Source organism: Dreissena polymorpha, chromosome 14 (genome assembly GCF_020536995.1).
Source record: "Dreissena polymorpha isolate Duluth1 chromosome 14, UMN_Dpol_1.0, whole genome shotgun sequence".
Classification (NCBI taxonomy): Eukaryota; Metazoa; Mollusca; class Bivalvia; order Myida; family Dreissenidae; genus Dreissena; species Dreissena polymorpha.
The window spans coordinates 29,639,174-29,655,205 of NC_068368.1; the positions used below are offsets into that span (position 1 = coordinate 29,639,174).

General features: G+C 36.2%; 1 protein-coding gene across 4 annotated transcripts in view; it reads left to right on the plus strand.

Annotated features, from left to right (window-relative positions):
- LOC127857763 (uncharacterized) overlaps positions 1-16,032 on the plus strand; it is a 52,757-nt gene that overhangs the window by 23,935 nt on the left and 12,790 nt on the right. For all 4 annotated transcript variants that reach the window (XM_052394421.1, XM_052394419.1, XM_052394420.1 and 1 more), the window contains exons 3-5: positions 9,905-9,993; positions 12,329-12,482; positions 14,635-14,763. In XM_052394421.1, coding sequence (XP_052250381.1) covers positions 9,905-9,993; positions 12,329-12,482; positions 14,635-14,763 — 372 coding nt within the window. The remainder of the gene's footprint in view (positions 1-9,904; positions 9,994-12,328; positions 12,483-14,634; positions 14,764-16,032) is intronic.

Genomic DNA, 16,032 nt, shown 5'->3' on the forward strand with positions numbered 1-16,032 from the left:
GTAGTGAAAACAATACTTACGGGTAATTTTACGTTATCGCCGTACACATTTTATCCGGTAACAATTTAATTTCAGTACAAGTATATTACCATTTATCGAACTGAATAACACAAATTGTCTAGAGGCATGTGATAATACTGTTTAAGGCCCTTGGTACGCATCTGCACCACTCACTATACATTAATGCCTTGTAAAAGTCGTGTTTTAATAAGAGCGCGAAACATAGTCGAGATCCACACAGGAAACGCGTGCGTGTTAATACTGGCAATGTGTTGCAACTAAATATAGACGTGCAACTCGGTACTTATGGAGGAAAAGTTACATCGGAATTAATTTACATTATAAAGATAGTATTGACCCATGGAAAAAACGTTAATTGACATATAAAAAAGTAAATTAATAGGCAAGGCAAAGGCAATAATTTAGCTGACTTGAAGAAAAAAGTGAAGTGAAGTTGAATTTATAAGCAATTTATTTATGTTGTTTAGTTAATTCATGTCTTCTAGCACCTTATCCGTCGGTAGCATCGCCAGACCGTCGAGTCGTCCGCAGTTTTCATTTTGAGCAGATCATGTCGACATGCCAAACAAACAAAATCGGTAACAGTTGCTTTAATTAGCAGCTAATAAGGCAGGTAGAGAACTTGTTACCGTTAACGATAAGTACCGCGATCTTTTACTCTTTTAATTGGTAGACCGGACCGACCTTAATTGTTAAGAACTTGTTAGCTTTGAATAAAGCCGCATACGGGTTTATTATATTGAACCGCCCAAATCCGTAATTGGCGAAAACAAACAAATAAATTATTGTTTTCAGCTGGCATAAGGATGGATTAAATTGCATGCTAATTGTTTGGTTTTTTTTACGGGGAAAAAATCAAATAATTCAGCCGCGAAAACTTTTTATTAGCAAAAAGTTATTTGTTTTTCTTTGTTCACATTGACGAAAATCACGTGATTATCAAGTTGGCGACGTGACGACGTCCATGCCGAAGTAGGTATTTTATGCCGTTTTATAACTTTTATTACTTCTACAACTTTATATTACTTTTGAAATTTCACTCAATTTCCATACATAATAGCAAGAAAGTTACTGGCGTTATTGTCATTATAATACTCGCTTTATATATCACCGCTATTTCTTTAATTAGGGGGCACTTCTCCGGGTCATCAATTCTGACAGGGGGGCAGTTCTCCGCCCCTTATTAATCAGCAGGGGGGCAGTTCTCCGCCCTATACAAAAACAGTGAGGGGGCAGTTCTCCGCCCAGTGAAAAATCTTTGGGGGGGGGGCAGTTCTCCGGGGGGGCACTTCTCCTAGAGCCATAATTGTACGATAAGAAATAAAAAATAAGGAGAAAAAAAAAAGTTGCCTGATTGTCTGTCTCCCCTTTCTAACATACATCATGTTGGGTATTATTACCAAGTTGACATTACACATGTCACACTGGCCCCTGTCCTGCTTATATATCGCTGTGTTTTTACAATAATTTTTTGGAAGGACATGTCTGTCACCCCTCTCACACGCCAGAATGGACCGTTTATGACACGAGTTAACAACAAGTAGACATCGTGTCGGGTATTATTACAAAGTTGATATTACACATGTTACACTGGTCCCTGTCCTGCCAATATGTGGCTGTTTTACAATAATTCTTAGGAAGGACATGAATATGTATAAAAAAGAACAACTCACCAACCCAGCCTCATTCGTATATCGTGTCTCATGCTCTTTGGATTTATTTTAATAATAGTATACGCTCTAGAGTTATTTACTATTTTTGGTTCCGTTTTAATAAGTGAATATAGTTGGATTATTTAACACACACAATGGCATACATGCCAGACGTCCCGATCTCGGCGGGACAGTTCCGCTTTTGGGCCCTTTGTTCCGGCGTCCCGATGTGAGACGATTTGTCTCGACATTCGTAAAAAACGATGTAAGGTCTATAGGTTCCCAATAAAACTCGCTATTCAAGCTCTGTTTCGCTAACACTTACCACCGCTAATCCCTTTATTGCCCCCAATTAACAATCCAATTCTACTTCTCGTGTGTCCCAGTGTTGTTTATGACACCTTATCAGCGATTTATTGGCTAATTATTGATTTTATCAGGCATTCACACCATGGTGGTCTTCAAGATAGTGGTCGCTTATTGCTATCGATAGTTGTATTATAATGAAATAAATGTTGAAAATGTGTTTGTTTTTGTCTTTGTTTGAAACGGTTTACAAAACAAGTAAAATTACGTCATTAATGAGTCTTTTACATTCAATGTTTAGTTCCAAAATAGCGGGATAATCCGAATGTGCAATATACCAAAATGGCAACAAACAGTCCAATAAGTGATACCCATCCTGTCTAGTGTAATTGGGTTTAATTGTAATAAAAACAACGAGGTGCTATGCATGACAGTTTGACCCTACTCCAATTAAGCTAAAAACAACGAGGTGCTATGCATGACAGTTTAATCCTACTCCAATTAAGCAGCGACAATTGACAAGTAACAAACTGCCAGGGCTCGCGCTGTCGTTCGCCATTTGAGCCATTTGCGAAAATATTGAGAATTTGGCTCAAGAAAAATTTGATTTGCAAAATGTTAAAATCTCGTAAAATTGCATCGAAAATATCCGCCATTTAAAACCAGACTGGTTTTCTATATTTTTCTCTTTGTTTCAATGAAAGTGTTCGCAATTTGAACAATACACGAAAACCAGTCTGCACAGAACATGAGACATCGCTTGACCTTATTGTTATAGAAGCGCACGTGGTAGCTGGCCAATCAACATTGAGTTCGCTCACACATAATATTGGGTCATTCATGCGCAGACACTGTATTCTTGGAATACACAGTTGATTTTGTCGTCTGCCAACAAAATAACGGCTGATGGCAAACATCGTATTTAAAGATAAACAAATGAAAAGAAGCGTAACAGTAAATAAATTATTTCTAAGCTGATCACATTCTACCGACTATCGATCTGAACGAAAGAATAATAATTAAATAATTAGATTCATGTCGATGATGTTACGCCTTTCTGCCGATTATCGTTTGAAATTAAAAGGTGATAATTAAGTTGTTGTGTTTTTCTCACAAACAATGCTGTTGTAAAGCAAAACGTCAACCAAATTGCATATTAATTGCATGCGTCAGCAATTCGTGAACAGTTAAAACTATTGTGACGAATACCAAACTGTACAACAAACATAAAAAGAAGTGATAATTCCGTAGGCCACCAAAGTTTAAAAATGTTTTATTCATCTTCTTAATTTTGCAATCAGCGCCATCGTGTAAAAGTCTATCGACCAATAGTAAAGGTGCTTTCTTAGCGATGTTAGACAAGAACAGATTTTTCGGATGAGTTTATTAGCCTTTATAACGGTTTATAACAGTTAAATGTAAAGTTATTTTTAAAAAATTAGATTTTTATTAAAGCACCGAACCCACTGCAAAGTCTCCTTATGTATATATGGTCAGCCACGTAAAATAGGGCTGACCACCCGGCTTTTAACTGCCTTTTACAGCAGAGTATATATGTTAAGCAGTGTGTTCGGAAAACGTTTTTTTAACCGAAGTTTCCGAGGGTAAATTAACCAATACTACTACTTAATTTATGTATTGCTTTATTAACCACATTGATGATTACAAATGCGTTGTGTGCCCATGTAAGCTACATGTAACCAATAATTGTATAGACAAGAGAAATACAACAACATTCATTTTGAATGTCTCTTCTCAGAGAACTGATGGCTGCCCTAAAAAAGAATAACAAAATAATTATATATTAAAACGCTTGTACTAAGTACAACGTACATGTATGTTGCTAGACATGAATAAAATCCATGTCAGTCGTATATGTTATAGCAATTTAACGACTTACTAAAACTAACCGTATGCCATTCCCATTAATATATTTGTTATCATGTGTTAAATGTGTTATTACTGTATAATTTACGCTCAAAACACGGTACATTGTCATTGTGTATTATACGTACGTGTATGCGTAAGTTAAACAAATCGAGAACAAACAGAACGTCATAAATGAACACACAAAAAAGCTTTTAAACAACTGTTGAAACTGTAATATGCAACATATTACAAAACGAAACTTTAAAAGATCACCTGGCATATTAATTCATATTGTAGACGTACCTGTGAATTAAAACATATATTAATTTTGTATACAATTATCTTTTTTATACTATGTACTACAGTATTTAAACAATGTATTATAACAATGTTTTTATACGCCCGTCTATGACGGGACGTATTATGGTATACCCCGCGTCTGTCCGTCCGTCTGTCCGTCCGTCCGTCTGTTAATGTCGTACGCTACGTCAAATATCCTTTGACAGATTTTCTTCAAATTTTAACACAATCTTAATATTGATAAACCCTGATCCCCTTTCGTTTTTGACGGAATTCTGAATTGTCGTTCCAGAGTTATGGGACTTTGTTCGTCAAAATTCGTGATTTCATTGAATGTCCTACTGTAGCTCAAATATCCTTCGATGGATTTTTTTCAAATTTCAACACAATCTTAATATTGATAAACCCTGATCCCCTTTCGTTTTTGACGGAATTCTGAATTGTCGTTCCAGAGTTATGGGACTTTGTTCGTCAAAATTTCGTGATTTCATTGAATGTCCTACTGTAGCTCAAATATCCTTCGATGGATTTTTTTCAAATTTCAACACAATCTTAATATTGATAAACCCTGATCCCCTTTCGTTTTTGACGGAATTCTGAATTGTCGTTCCAGAGTTATGGGACTTTGTTCGTCAAAATTTCGTGATTTCATTGAATGTCCTACCGTAGCTCAAATATCCTTCGATGGATTTTTTTCAAATTTCAACACAATCTTAATATTGATAAACCCTGATCCCCTTTCGTTTTTGACGGAATTCTGAATTGTTGTTCCAGAGTTATGGGACTTTGTTCGTCAAAATTTCGTGATTTCATTGAATGTCCTACCGTAGCTCAAATATCCTTCGATGGATTTTTTTCAAATTTCAACACAATCTTAATATTGATAAACCCTGATCCCCTTTCGTTTTTGACGGAATTCTGAATTGTTGTTCCAGAGTTATGGGACTTTGTTCGTCAAAATTTCGTGATTTCATTGAATGTCCTACCGTAGCTCAAATATCCTTCGATGGATTTTTTTCAAATTTTAACACAATCTTAATATTCATAAACCCTGATCCCCTTTCATTTTTGACGGAATTCTGAATTGTCGTTCCAGAGTTATGCGACTTTGTTCGTCAAAATTTCGTGATTTCATTGACTGTCCTACCGTATCGGATTTACCATGTTACAATGTTAAATTATCAAGTATTCACATATTCAACTGGATGAGATTTGACTGGAACATTGGAATTCCATACACACATACTCAAATGGGTGAGTTGAACATATTTTTTTGACAAATATTCCAGCTGTCTTCTGCCAACTGAAGTAAAAAAATGATTCAAAGGGTTATTTATTACCTTACTACTTCATTGGCGAACGACGGGCGTATCATGCGCTCATGGCGCAGCTCCTCAGTTATTTTTTGGCATGCCCAGTAGCACACTGCTAACGCAGCGTTGCGTGGCGGTCACTGATAAGAACAGAAATTGTCTGCATTTACCGACTAGGCTAAAGTAATACACGCCGCGGGAATAAGCGAACGCGGCGTAACGCCGAGGGTTTTATCGAGTTCTCCTCGCTCTCCAACGCCGCGTCAACACTCGCTAGCAGAAAAACCCCTGCGGAGGGAGCGCGTTTTTTGGGGAAAACGCGTGAAGTGTACTGTACATTGATCATGACTGGCAGATGACCCCTATTGATTTTCAGGTCACTAGTTAAAAGGTCAATGTCACAGTGACTCGAAACAGTAAAATGGTTTCCGGATGATAACTCAAGAATGCTTACGCTTAGGATCATGAAACTCCATGGTACATTGATCATGACTGGCAGATGACCTATATTGATTTTCAGGTCACTAGGTCAAAGGTCAATGTCACAGTGACTCGAAATAGTAAAATGGTTGAGTTTAGTTTAAACCTATTTATTTTAGCTCGATTGCGTCGAAAACCTTAGGCTTATATAAACCCTCTCGAGTCCGTTTTCTGGGCCTAGAACCAGTACTTGGTGTCTTTGGGGGAGATTTAAAGAACGCTCCCACGGTGGGGATCGAACCAGTGACCTCCCGGTCGCAAGGCTGACACCATATCCATTACACCACGGCGACCTTTGGTTTCCGGATGATAACTCAAGAATGCTTACGCCTAGGATCATGAAACTTCATAGGAACATTTATCATGACTGGCAGATGACCCCTATTGATTTTCAGGTCACTAGGTCAAAGGTCAAGGTCACAGTGACTAACAGTAAAATGGTTTCAGGATAATAACTCAAGAATACATGCACCTTGGATCATGAAACTTCATAGGTACATTGATCATGACTGGCAGATGACCCCTATTGATTTTCAGGTCACTATGTCAAAGGTCAGGTCACAATGACTTGAAATAGTAAAATGGTTTCCGGATGATATCTCAAGAATGCTAACGCCTAGGATCATGAAACTTTATAGGTTCATTGATCATGACTGGCAAATGACCCCTATTGATTTTCAGGTCACTAGGTCAAAGGTCAAGGTCACAGTGACTCGAAACAGTAAAATGGTTTCCGGATGATAACTCAAGAACACTTACGCATAGGATCATGAAACTTCATTGGTACATTGATCATGACTGGCAGATAACCCCTATTGATTTTCAGGTCACTAGGTCAAAGGTCAAGGTCACAGTGAGTTGAAACAGTAAAATTGTTTCAGGATGATAACTCAAGAATGCTTGCGTAGGATCATGAAACTTCATAGGTACATTGGTAATGACTGGCAGATGACCCCTATTGATTTTCAGGTCACTAGGTCAAAGGTCAAGGTCAAAGTGACTTGAAATAGTAAAATGGTTTCCGGATGATAACTCAAGAATGCTTACGCCTAGGATCATGAAACTTCATAGGTACATTGATCATGACTGGCAGATGACCCCTATTAATTTTCAGGTCACTATGTCAAAGGTCAAGGTCACAGTGACTTGAAACAGTAAAATGGTTACCTGATGATACCTCAAGAATAATAAGGCCTAGGATCATGAAACTTCATAGGTACATTGATCATGACTGGCAGATGACCCCTATTTATTTTCAAGTCACTAGGGCAAAGGTCAAGGTCACAGTGACAAAAAACGTATTCACACAATGGCTGCAACTACAACTGACAGCCTATATGGGGGGCATGCATGTTTTACAAGCAGCCCTTGTTTAAAAAGAGCGATATCGAAGCAATAAGTCCAAAATGACTTCCCCTTGAATAGTTTTCATTCAATTATTTCCTAATTTGCACAGTATCTTTATATCAATGAGGACTTGAACCCTATTGAATATGAGCAGTATCAGAGAATAAGTACACAATAATCTTCCCTTGAATTTGAGCAAAATTCTCCTTGTTTGAGCGATTAAGTACACAGTTTCCATCTTATTCTTTCCAAACTTGCACTGTGTTTAAATCAGTAGAGCGATTCAGGCCCTCATGGGCCTCTTGTTTCATTATCTAAAGGCTTATTCTTAGTGTTTTTTTTTCACCATTTTGGAAATTATGCCGGGTCTCTATGGATTGGGAAAATTTGCGGTGTTTTGACTAAAATAGGTAAATTAGTGTTGTTGTTGTTTTGCTAAATAATGCCTCAAAATTGAGAATTGTTTTCAGTATTACTGTAAAACACTGTGTAAAACGTGCATTTATATATAACGCGCATCTACTTATTGAAACAAAAAATCGGAAAAAAAGTTTTTGAAGCAAAACCATCGGGGAAAAAATTCCGTACCATAGGCTTATAATGGCCGGTGTCGGCGTTGGTTAAAGTTTTTTATAAAGTCAAATAACTTTAACACTATCAAAGATAATTAACTCAAACATGGAATACTTTTTTATGGCAACAAGACAATTGTGTAGGTCAAGATGCATAACTATGTCAGCATTATTTTTAGAGTTATGCCCCTGTTTGCACTTAGAAAATAGAAAATTCGCTTAAGTTTTGTGCTTAGGTCCACTTTATTCCTAAAGTATCAAAGGTATTGCTTCCATACTTGCAAAACTTACTAACTATCACATGGAGACTGTGCATGCAAAGTTATGTAACTCTGACTGGCATTTTGACATAATTATGGCCCCTTTTATACTTAGAAAATAGAAAATTTGGTTAAGTTTTGTGTTTTGGTCCATTTTTATCCCAAAGTATCATAGCTACTGCTTTCAGACTTGGAACACTCGCTAACTATCATAAGGGGACTGTACAGGACAAGTTGCATAACTCTGGTTGGCATTTTAATGGAATTATGGCCCTTTTTTTACTTAGTCACTTCGAATATTTTGTTAAATTTTGTTTTTTAGATCCACATTACTTCTAAAGAATCAAGGCTATTGCTTTCAAACTTCAGATACTTTCTTATTATCATCAGGGTACTGTACCTGGCAAGTTGAATGTGACCTTGACCTGTAAATGACCTTGAATCTCAAGGTCAAATAAATTTTGCTTTAATTGCCATAACTTATTTATTTAGGATCAGATTTAATTCATACTTTGACAAAACAACACTTACCTGACATACCACAATGGACGCCACCCGAATGAAACCCCACTCCCCACCCCAGAATCACCCCCACCCCCAAAAAAAAAGGAGCGCTTATAGTGATCGCACTGTTTGTCCGTCTGTCTGTCCGTCCGTCCGTGTGTCCGTCTGTCTGTTCGTCACACTTTGTGTTTAGGTTTTGAAAAATGCTCATAACTTCTATGTCGCTTCAGATGTAACCTTCATATTTGGTATGCATGTGTTAAAGGAAAAGGCCTTACCATGCTCACACAAAATTTAACCCCTGTGACCTTGACCTTGGACTAAGGGTCTGCATTAAGGTTTCAAAATCTGCGTTTAGGTTTCGAAAAATGCTCATAACTTCTATGTCCTTTGAGATATAACCTTCATATTGGTATGCATGTGTATATGGACAAGACTTTTCCATACGCACACAAATTTTGACCCCTGTGACCTTGACCTTTAACTTAGGGTCCGCGTTTAGGTTTCAAAATCTGTGTTTAGGTTTCCAAAAATGCTCATTACTTCTATGTCCCTTGAGATATAACCTTCATATTTGGTATGCATGTGTTTATGGACAAGGTCTTTCCATACACACACAAATTTTGACCCCTGTGACCTTGACCTTGAACTTAGGGTCCGCGTTTAGGTTTCGAAATCTGCGTTTAGGTTTCAAAAAATGCTCATAACTTGTATCAAAGCGTTTATTGGGGGCATATGTCATCCTATGGTGACAGCTCTTGTTTTTAGATAACTTCAATTGGGAAATATGTAAAAAAAAATCCTTATTGGTAAAATGCTGTTTTCCAGTACCTTATTAAGAACAATAAAAAACGCTGGATATGTATTGTTTTGTAGTTGTGGATGTGATTGACTTAGCTTAATTTGTATTGATGTTTGTTGAATGGTTTTTTTCAAACTTCATTACTGTGCCTGTACCATGCTTTTCTATTGAATATCTGTAAAACAACAAATTATATGTTACATGTACACTGGTAAATCATGGTTTGTTTCCAAAGGCCACCTTAGAAACAAACTTAAAATATTGTAGCCCACCCAAGTTCTTTCAGTACTTCCTGTACGGAGGTCATATGAGTTTTCTATTTAGACTATTTAGGGACCCGGCACAATATTTAGGGGCCTTTAAATTGTAGACCTCTGCCTATTTCCATCACAACATATGCAGGAAAGAACTGATGGCAAACTCTGTTTAATATGTCAGCCTGTTGTTAATACCATTCATGTTATGTTTGGTTTTCCAGCCTCCAAATTACCGCCATGCCGTGTGTGTGGTGAGGATACTTCTCCCAGGGGTCTCCACTATGGGGTGAACACATGTGAGGCTTGCAAGGTGAGAATATACTGATGAGCAACGCTGCACGGACATAAATAACTTGGCACATCTTTTAGGTACATAAGTAAAAGAACCAAGTATACTTTGGTAGCGCTAAGGACTGGACGAGAAATCTACAAGGTGATAAGGTTTTAAATGCTTTTTCAAAATATTTCCAATTAGTTTAAAAATTTGGCAATGTACATGTATTGCTATTCAGGGAAGATTAATTCATTCACAATTGAACAGAAACATGCCATGAGTTAACATAAGAACCTTGGACTTGAATGTTTTTTCCACAGCCACTTGCCCTGCAGGGGGAGTAGGCCTGACAATCCACTTGCCCTGCAGGGGGAGTAGGCCTGACAATCCACTTGCCCTTCACTTTAATCCGTGCGTTTAAAATAAAATAAAATATATCTATATTTATAGTAATGGTAAACCAGAACCTTTTTCTAAACTTAAACTGTCATCTGACTTTTTCTCAATCTGATCATGAATTATTTTGTTTATTAATATTTATTTTTAGGCCCCGGTAGGAGGGCATATAGTGATCAGACTGTCCGTCCGTCTTTCCGTCACACTTTGTGTTTAGGTTTTCAAAAATGCTCATAACATCTATGTCCCTTGAGATGTAACCTTCATATTTGGTATGCATGTGTATATGGACAAGGCCTTTCCATTCACACAAACATTTTGACCCCTGTGACCTTGACGTTGAACTTAGGTTCTGCGTTAAGGCTTCAAAATCTGCGTTTAGGTTTCGAAAAATGCTGATTACTTCTATGTCCCTTAAGATATAACCTTCATATTTGGTAGGCATGTGTATATGGACAAGGTTTTTCCATGCGCTAAAACATTTTGACCCCTGTGACCTTGACCTTGAACTTAGAGTCGGTGTTTAGGTTTCGAAATCTGCGTTAAGGTTTTGAAAAGAGCTCAAAAATTCTATCAAGGTTCTATAGGGGACATAAGTCATCCTATGGTGACAGCTCTTGTTTATTTTATTGATAATTATATTAAAATGAAATTTTATTCTTCCTGGAATGACCAATATATTTTTATTATTAATCTATTAGTTAAGAGTGCTGATATATACGAAACGTGTGCAGCCGATTGCGAGAATTATTTTTACTGAGCCTGTGATGTCATTTACATTGTCAAAATGAAAGAGCAGTTTCTTTGTTCACTAAACCTATTTTTTGTTCGTTCCAAAAATAGTTTGCAATATGTATCCATATGTGGCAGGAGTTCTGGAACTTTATTTATTTTTCTCAACCCGAAAAAACAGCACTCGCCCCGTCAACCAAATCAAGTATTTAACAAACTTTATTTGCCCCACCTTTAACTTAATTCACTTGCGAATTCGAGCTATCGAGTGGATTTTTCAAGGCATGCATTTTGCATCATTCATCACAGATTATTAAGTTAAGTCCTGTTTACATGAATTCACAGGCTGCAATGTACATTCTTAATAATTGAAACTCTAAAAATGAAAACACATCTCCTTTATAACCAGTACTGTGTCTGTCTAGGTACATGTAAGAAAAAGACCCTCATATCCATCCTTGCAGTTACTTCATGCTTCAGAAATATTTTAGGTTGCAAATGCTACAGTTATTATATTTTTACTCTTAACAAACAGTAACTGATAGCAAATGATAAAGTTTATATTAAAAATATAGCATTCAACTGTCCAATAATTAATACTTTTTGTTGTCTGTTTACATAAGGAACAGAATAGTTAGCAATGGTATAATCAGGTTTTAGGTAATTCTGTGAGACTTGTCCCTTTTTCGATATTCTGTCTACCAAGTTTATCTCAGCTTTTTTCGAGATTAGTTTTGATTTGGGAAGAAAAGTGTGTAAAGATCAAATTTGGTGATAACTTTCTTGTATTGAAACTCATAGGGGAATGACATTTGTATGGGTGATTTAATTTTGGATGAAAACTTCATGAATTAAAAGACTTTTTTACGGGATTGAATTACTTGGCAACAGCTGTAGATAGAATAAAGCCCTTACCTGTAAGATGACCTTTCACACAAAAGATTAATTACTTGTAATTATGAGACATACGAGTCTCACTCTGTGAAAATGGGACTTAATGCATGTGTGAAAAGTGTCATTCAACATTAGCCTGTGCAGTCTGCACAGGCTTATCAAAGATGACACTTTCAGCCTTAACTGGTTTTGGCTAAGAAAAGAATTCCTTGAAACAAACAAACCCATCAAAGCAGAAAGTGTTGTCCCTGTGTTGCCTTAGCAGACTGCACAGGCTAATCTTTGACAACAATATACGCACATGTATTAAGACCTGTTTTCCAAGAACTTTGCTCATTTTTGTTTGCAGGCCTTCTTTCGACGAGTTCTGAAGCGGTCAAACCTGAATTTCCAGTGCACATGTACCCTGGAGGAGCGGCGTCTGGGCACTGACATTCCAAGGAAGACCACTTGTCCCAAATGTCGCTATGAGCAATGCGTTAAAGTTGGGATGTCAAAAGATGGTAAGGGGTCAGTTAGAAGTTAGAATAAGGCTAGTATTCCATCTATCCGCATCCGTATCCACAAAATCATAATATGGACGCTATATTCCATTAATCCGCATATGTTGAACATATCTTTCTTTTTTAGGAAAACACATAATTGGATGAAACTGAAAATTATAATTGAGATACTTGTTATGAAGGACAAGCGTGAATTTAAGTAGATATAAGGTACAAATCATTATTCTGTCTGTAAAATAATACAACATTTATTATTGGTAAATAAACAAAACATCTTCTGCTAGTGCCTTGGCTATGCTTTTCCAAACATTTGAAGTGAAATCAGAGTCCCAATATGCAGAACTGCGTTGGTTGTAAAATTTCGGGTAATTTTTCACGAATTCGATTAGTTTTTCAGTTGATTTTTTAGATGACAGCTTCCCTCATCGTGCTTAATGACGTCTGTAGCTTGTCTGCATCCACATTAGAATGCTCACTTGAGCGTTCGCTTGCGGACGCTTATTGCGCGTGGGGAGATGCGGATGCGGATGAATGGAATAAGTGCAGTGCATGTCTACTAGTTCTATTTTTTTCGGATGCGGATATGGGGATGCGGATACAGACAGATGGAATACTAGTCTAAATTGTGATTTTATTTGATGATAGAACTAGCTGTATTATTGATAAATGAACATTGGGATGTCAAAAGATGATAATATCAGATAGGGTTTCATAAGTACCTCATGATTGTATTTGATGCTAGAATAAGCTATATAGTTGATCAATTAAATTTGGTATGTAAAAAGATGGTAAGATAATTTAGTTGTAAGAACTACCCCATGATAGTATTTGATGCTAGAACTAGCAACAGATTTTATAAATAAATGTTGGGATGTCAAATAATAGTAAGATCAGTTAGAGATTAGAACTACCTTCATATAGTATTTGATGCTACAGATTTAATAAATGAATGTTGAGATGTCAAATAATATCTAAGTTAAAAAATACCTCATGATGGTATTGAATGCTTGAATTAGCTACATAATTGATAAATATATCTTGGGACGTCAAAAGATGGTAAGATCAGTTTCATGTTGAGGTCTAAGGGTCAAGGTCAAGGTTATTGTTGCTGAACTTCAGTATGGATACAAATATTATGCTGAAATTCTGTGTGTAGGTAGATTGCACCTACTGGTCAAGGGAGAGATTGCATTAGGAGAAAATCGGGTCTAGGTCAGTTTTAATTAAAAAAAAAATAATAGAGTAAGTATTACCCCTCAATACTGATACTGAAGTTGGGCTCATGTTTTGTGCTGTTATTTTATGTGTAGTTGAGTGAAGAGACTTAGAGTGGGATTGCATTTGTAGCAAGTTTGGTCATGCTTATTATTACATAATATAGAGAAATGCTTTCAGCTTAATAACTTGAGTTTGGATGAAGTTATTGTGCTTTTGTTGTGTGTGTAGGTATCTTGCTTTCAGACATAATTTAAGTGAACTAAATGTATTGGTAAATAGTTATAAATATATTTTGTGGTAATTACATCAGATGGCTGACATAAAACATACATTATTCTATCAAGATTGAAGAAAAGTTGAGTATGCTGTCTATGGGCAGCTCTTTAAAACCAAATTCTGCCCACAATTTCAAAAACATGTGTTAAAGAATTTTCCTAGTTTTTTTTTTATCACCAGGGTTTGATTATCATCATGTGCCTTATAATTATTTCTACACTCATTCAGAGCTTAACCCTTTGAGCCCTGGAACCAAATTTTAAAGGCCTTTGCAAACAAAACGTGGCGTCTGATCAGGATCCAAACTGTTTGCTATTCTGATAGTGGTCTTTGAAAAAAAGTGAAGAAAATTATGTTTTTTAGAAATTCAGCAGACACCAATTTAGCAGACGACAAATATCCCAGCATGCAAATGGTTAATGAAGCACATATATATACTTCATAGAATTCATGCACAAGGCTACCTGCAATTAAATACCCTTGGGAAGAATTTTCATAGCACTTTTTACAGCATTTATCATAATTATTTTTGTATTAATTACACTGTTTATACAGACGTTAGTTCACCAAACTATTGTACATTGTATCTGAAAGTGGACTAATGAGCAGAAAACACACTTTCACCCAAATCCCACTTTATATATTAAAAAAATTGCAGCCATTAAAATTGGGCGTTACACGATCGGGCGCAAGAGACAGAATGATCGTGAGGTGCAGTCACTAGAGCAGGGCAAAGAAAGAGTGAACAGTGGCAGTTCAATCAGCTCGGGATCACCACATAGCCAAGGTAATTTACAATAGACTAACTTAGTAATTCGAAACAGTTAAGGAAATTCAGGGTTGGCATAAAACCTGAGTTTTGTAGTTAAAATCTGGGTTTTTTAGTGGGGAATAAAAGATCATTCACTGTTATCTTTGCACTGCATAGTATATATTAACGAGTTTGCTTATATAAACTAGTATGTAATATATCTTTATAAACACACTTTTTCAAGTGGAAACATTCATTTTTTTCATAGAAAGTTGGTTAGCTAGAACAATGCTCTGAATTACCTGCATTAAAAGTAATTTGCATGACATTGTGTGTGTTTATAGCTGCATACAGCAAAACACACATTTTTTTCAATCATAAAGAGTAAAAAAAATGTATCGGAGAAATCTGAATATTTAACATATTGATCTGGATAAATTGTTCGAGTTTATACTCTTTAAGTAGTCCTTACTGGTGTTCGATAGGTTATTGTCAGCTAGGGTACTACTTAAATGTACGCGAGGTACAGAAAATATACTTAAACGAACCCGGCAATTCTAACGCTTAATTGGTCGTTGGCGGATTTTTTTTCCAAATTAATTATGTTAATATTTATTTCAATATTTTGTAAAGTGGCCTCTATATTATCGAAACTCATATTCAAAAAGAATGTTGAGGCAGGTTTTGTTCAAAGAGAATTTGTTTCGTATTCTGATTTACGACATCAAATTTTGGGCGAGAATACAACTCGGGTACAGTCTAAATTGGTCGGATACGTTTTAGTATATTTTCCGTACACTGGGTACATTTAAATATACTTAAGAGTACCTGGGGTACAGTAAAGTAGTACCCATTCCAACAATAACCAATTGAGCATAACATTGGTCAGTTACATGTACAAACCAGGACCAACATTTTATCAATTATTACACAAAATTAGGCATCTGTTTATTAAAGACAGGGTACATGTACCCTAACCTCACAAGGACTGAGTATGCTTTATCCCAGACAATTTATCAGTGAGAGATTGTATTTGTTTTGTTGGGCTGTATTGATGTTTATTGTAAGCAAACATGCAGTTGCAGAAGTTATTAGTTTAATTTGAATGATTTGCATTATGTAATTTCATGTACATGTTCCAGTTTGAAAAGTGATTTGTTATGTCCTGAATGCGGAAAATTCAAATGACCAGACATATTTACCCCTGGTAAATAACAAATCATGCAACAATATGTTGAAGGTCTTAAGATTGAAATGATAGATTGAAACACTGATACCTGGATAATGATTTGCGGATTGCAAAAA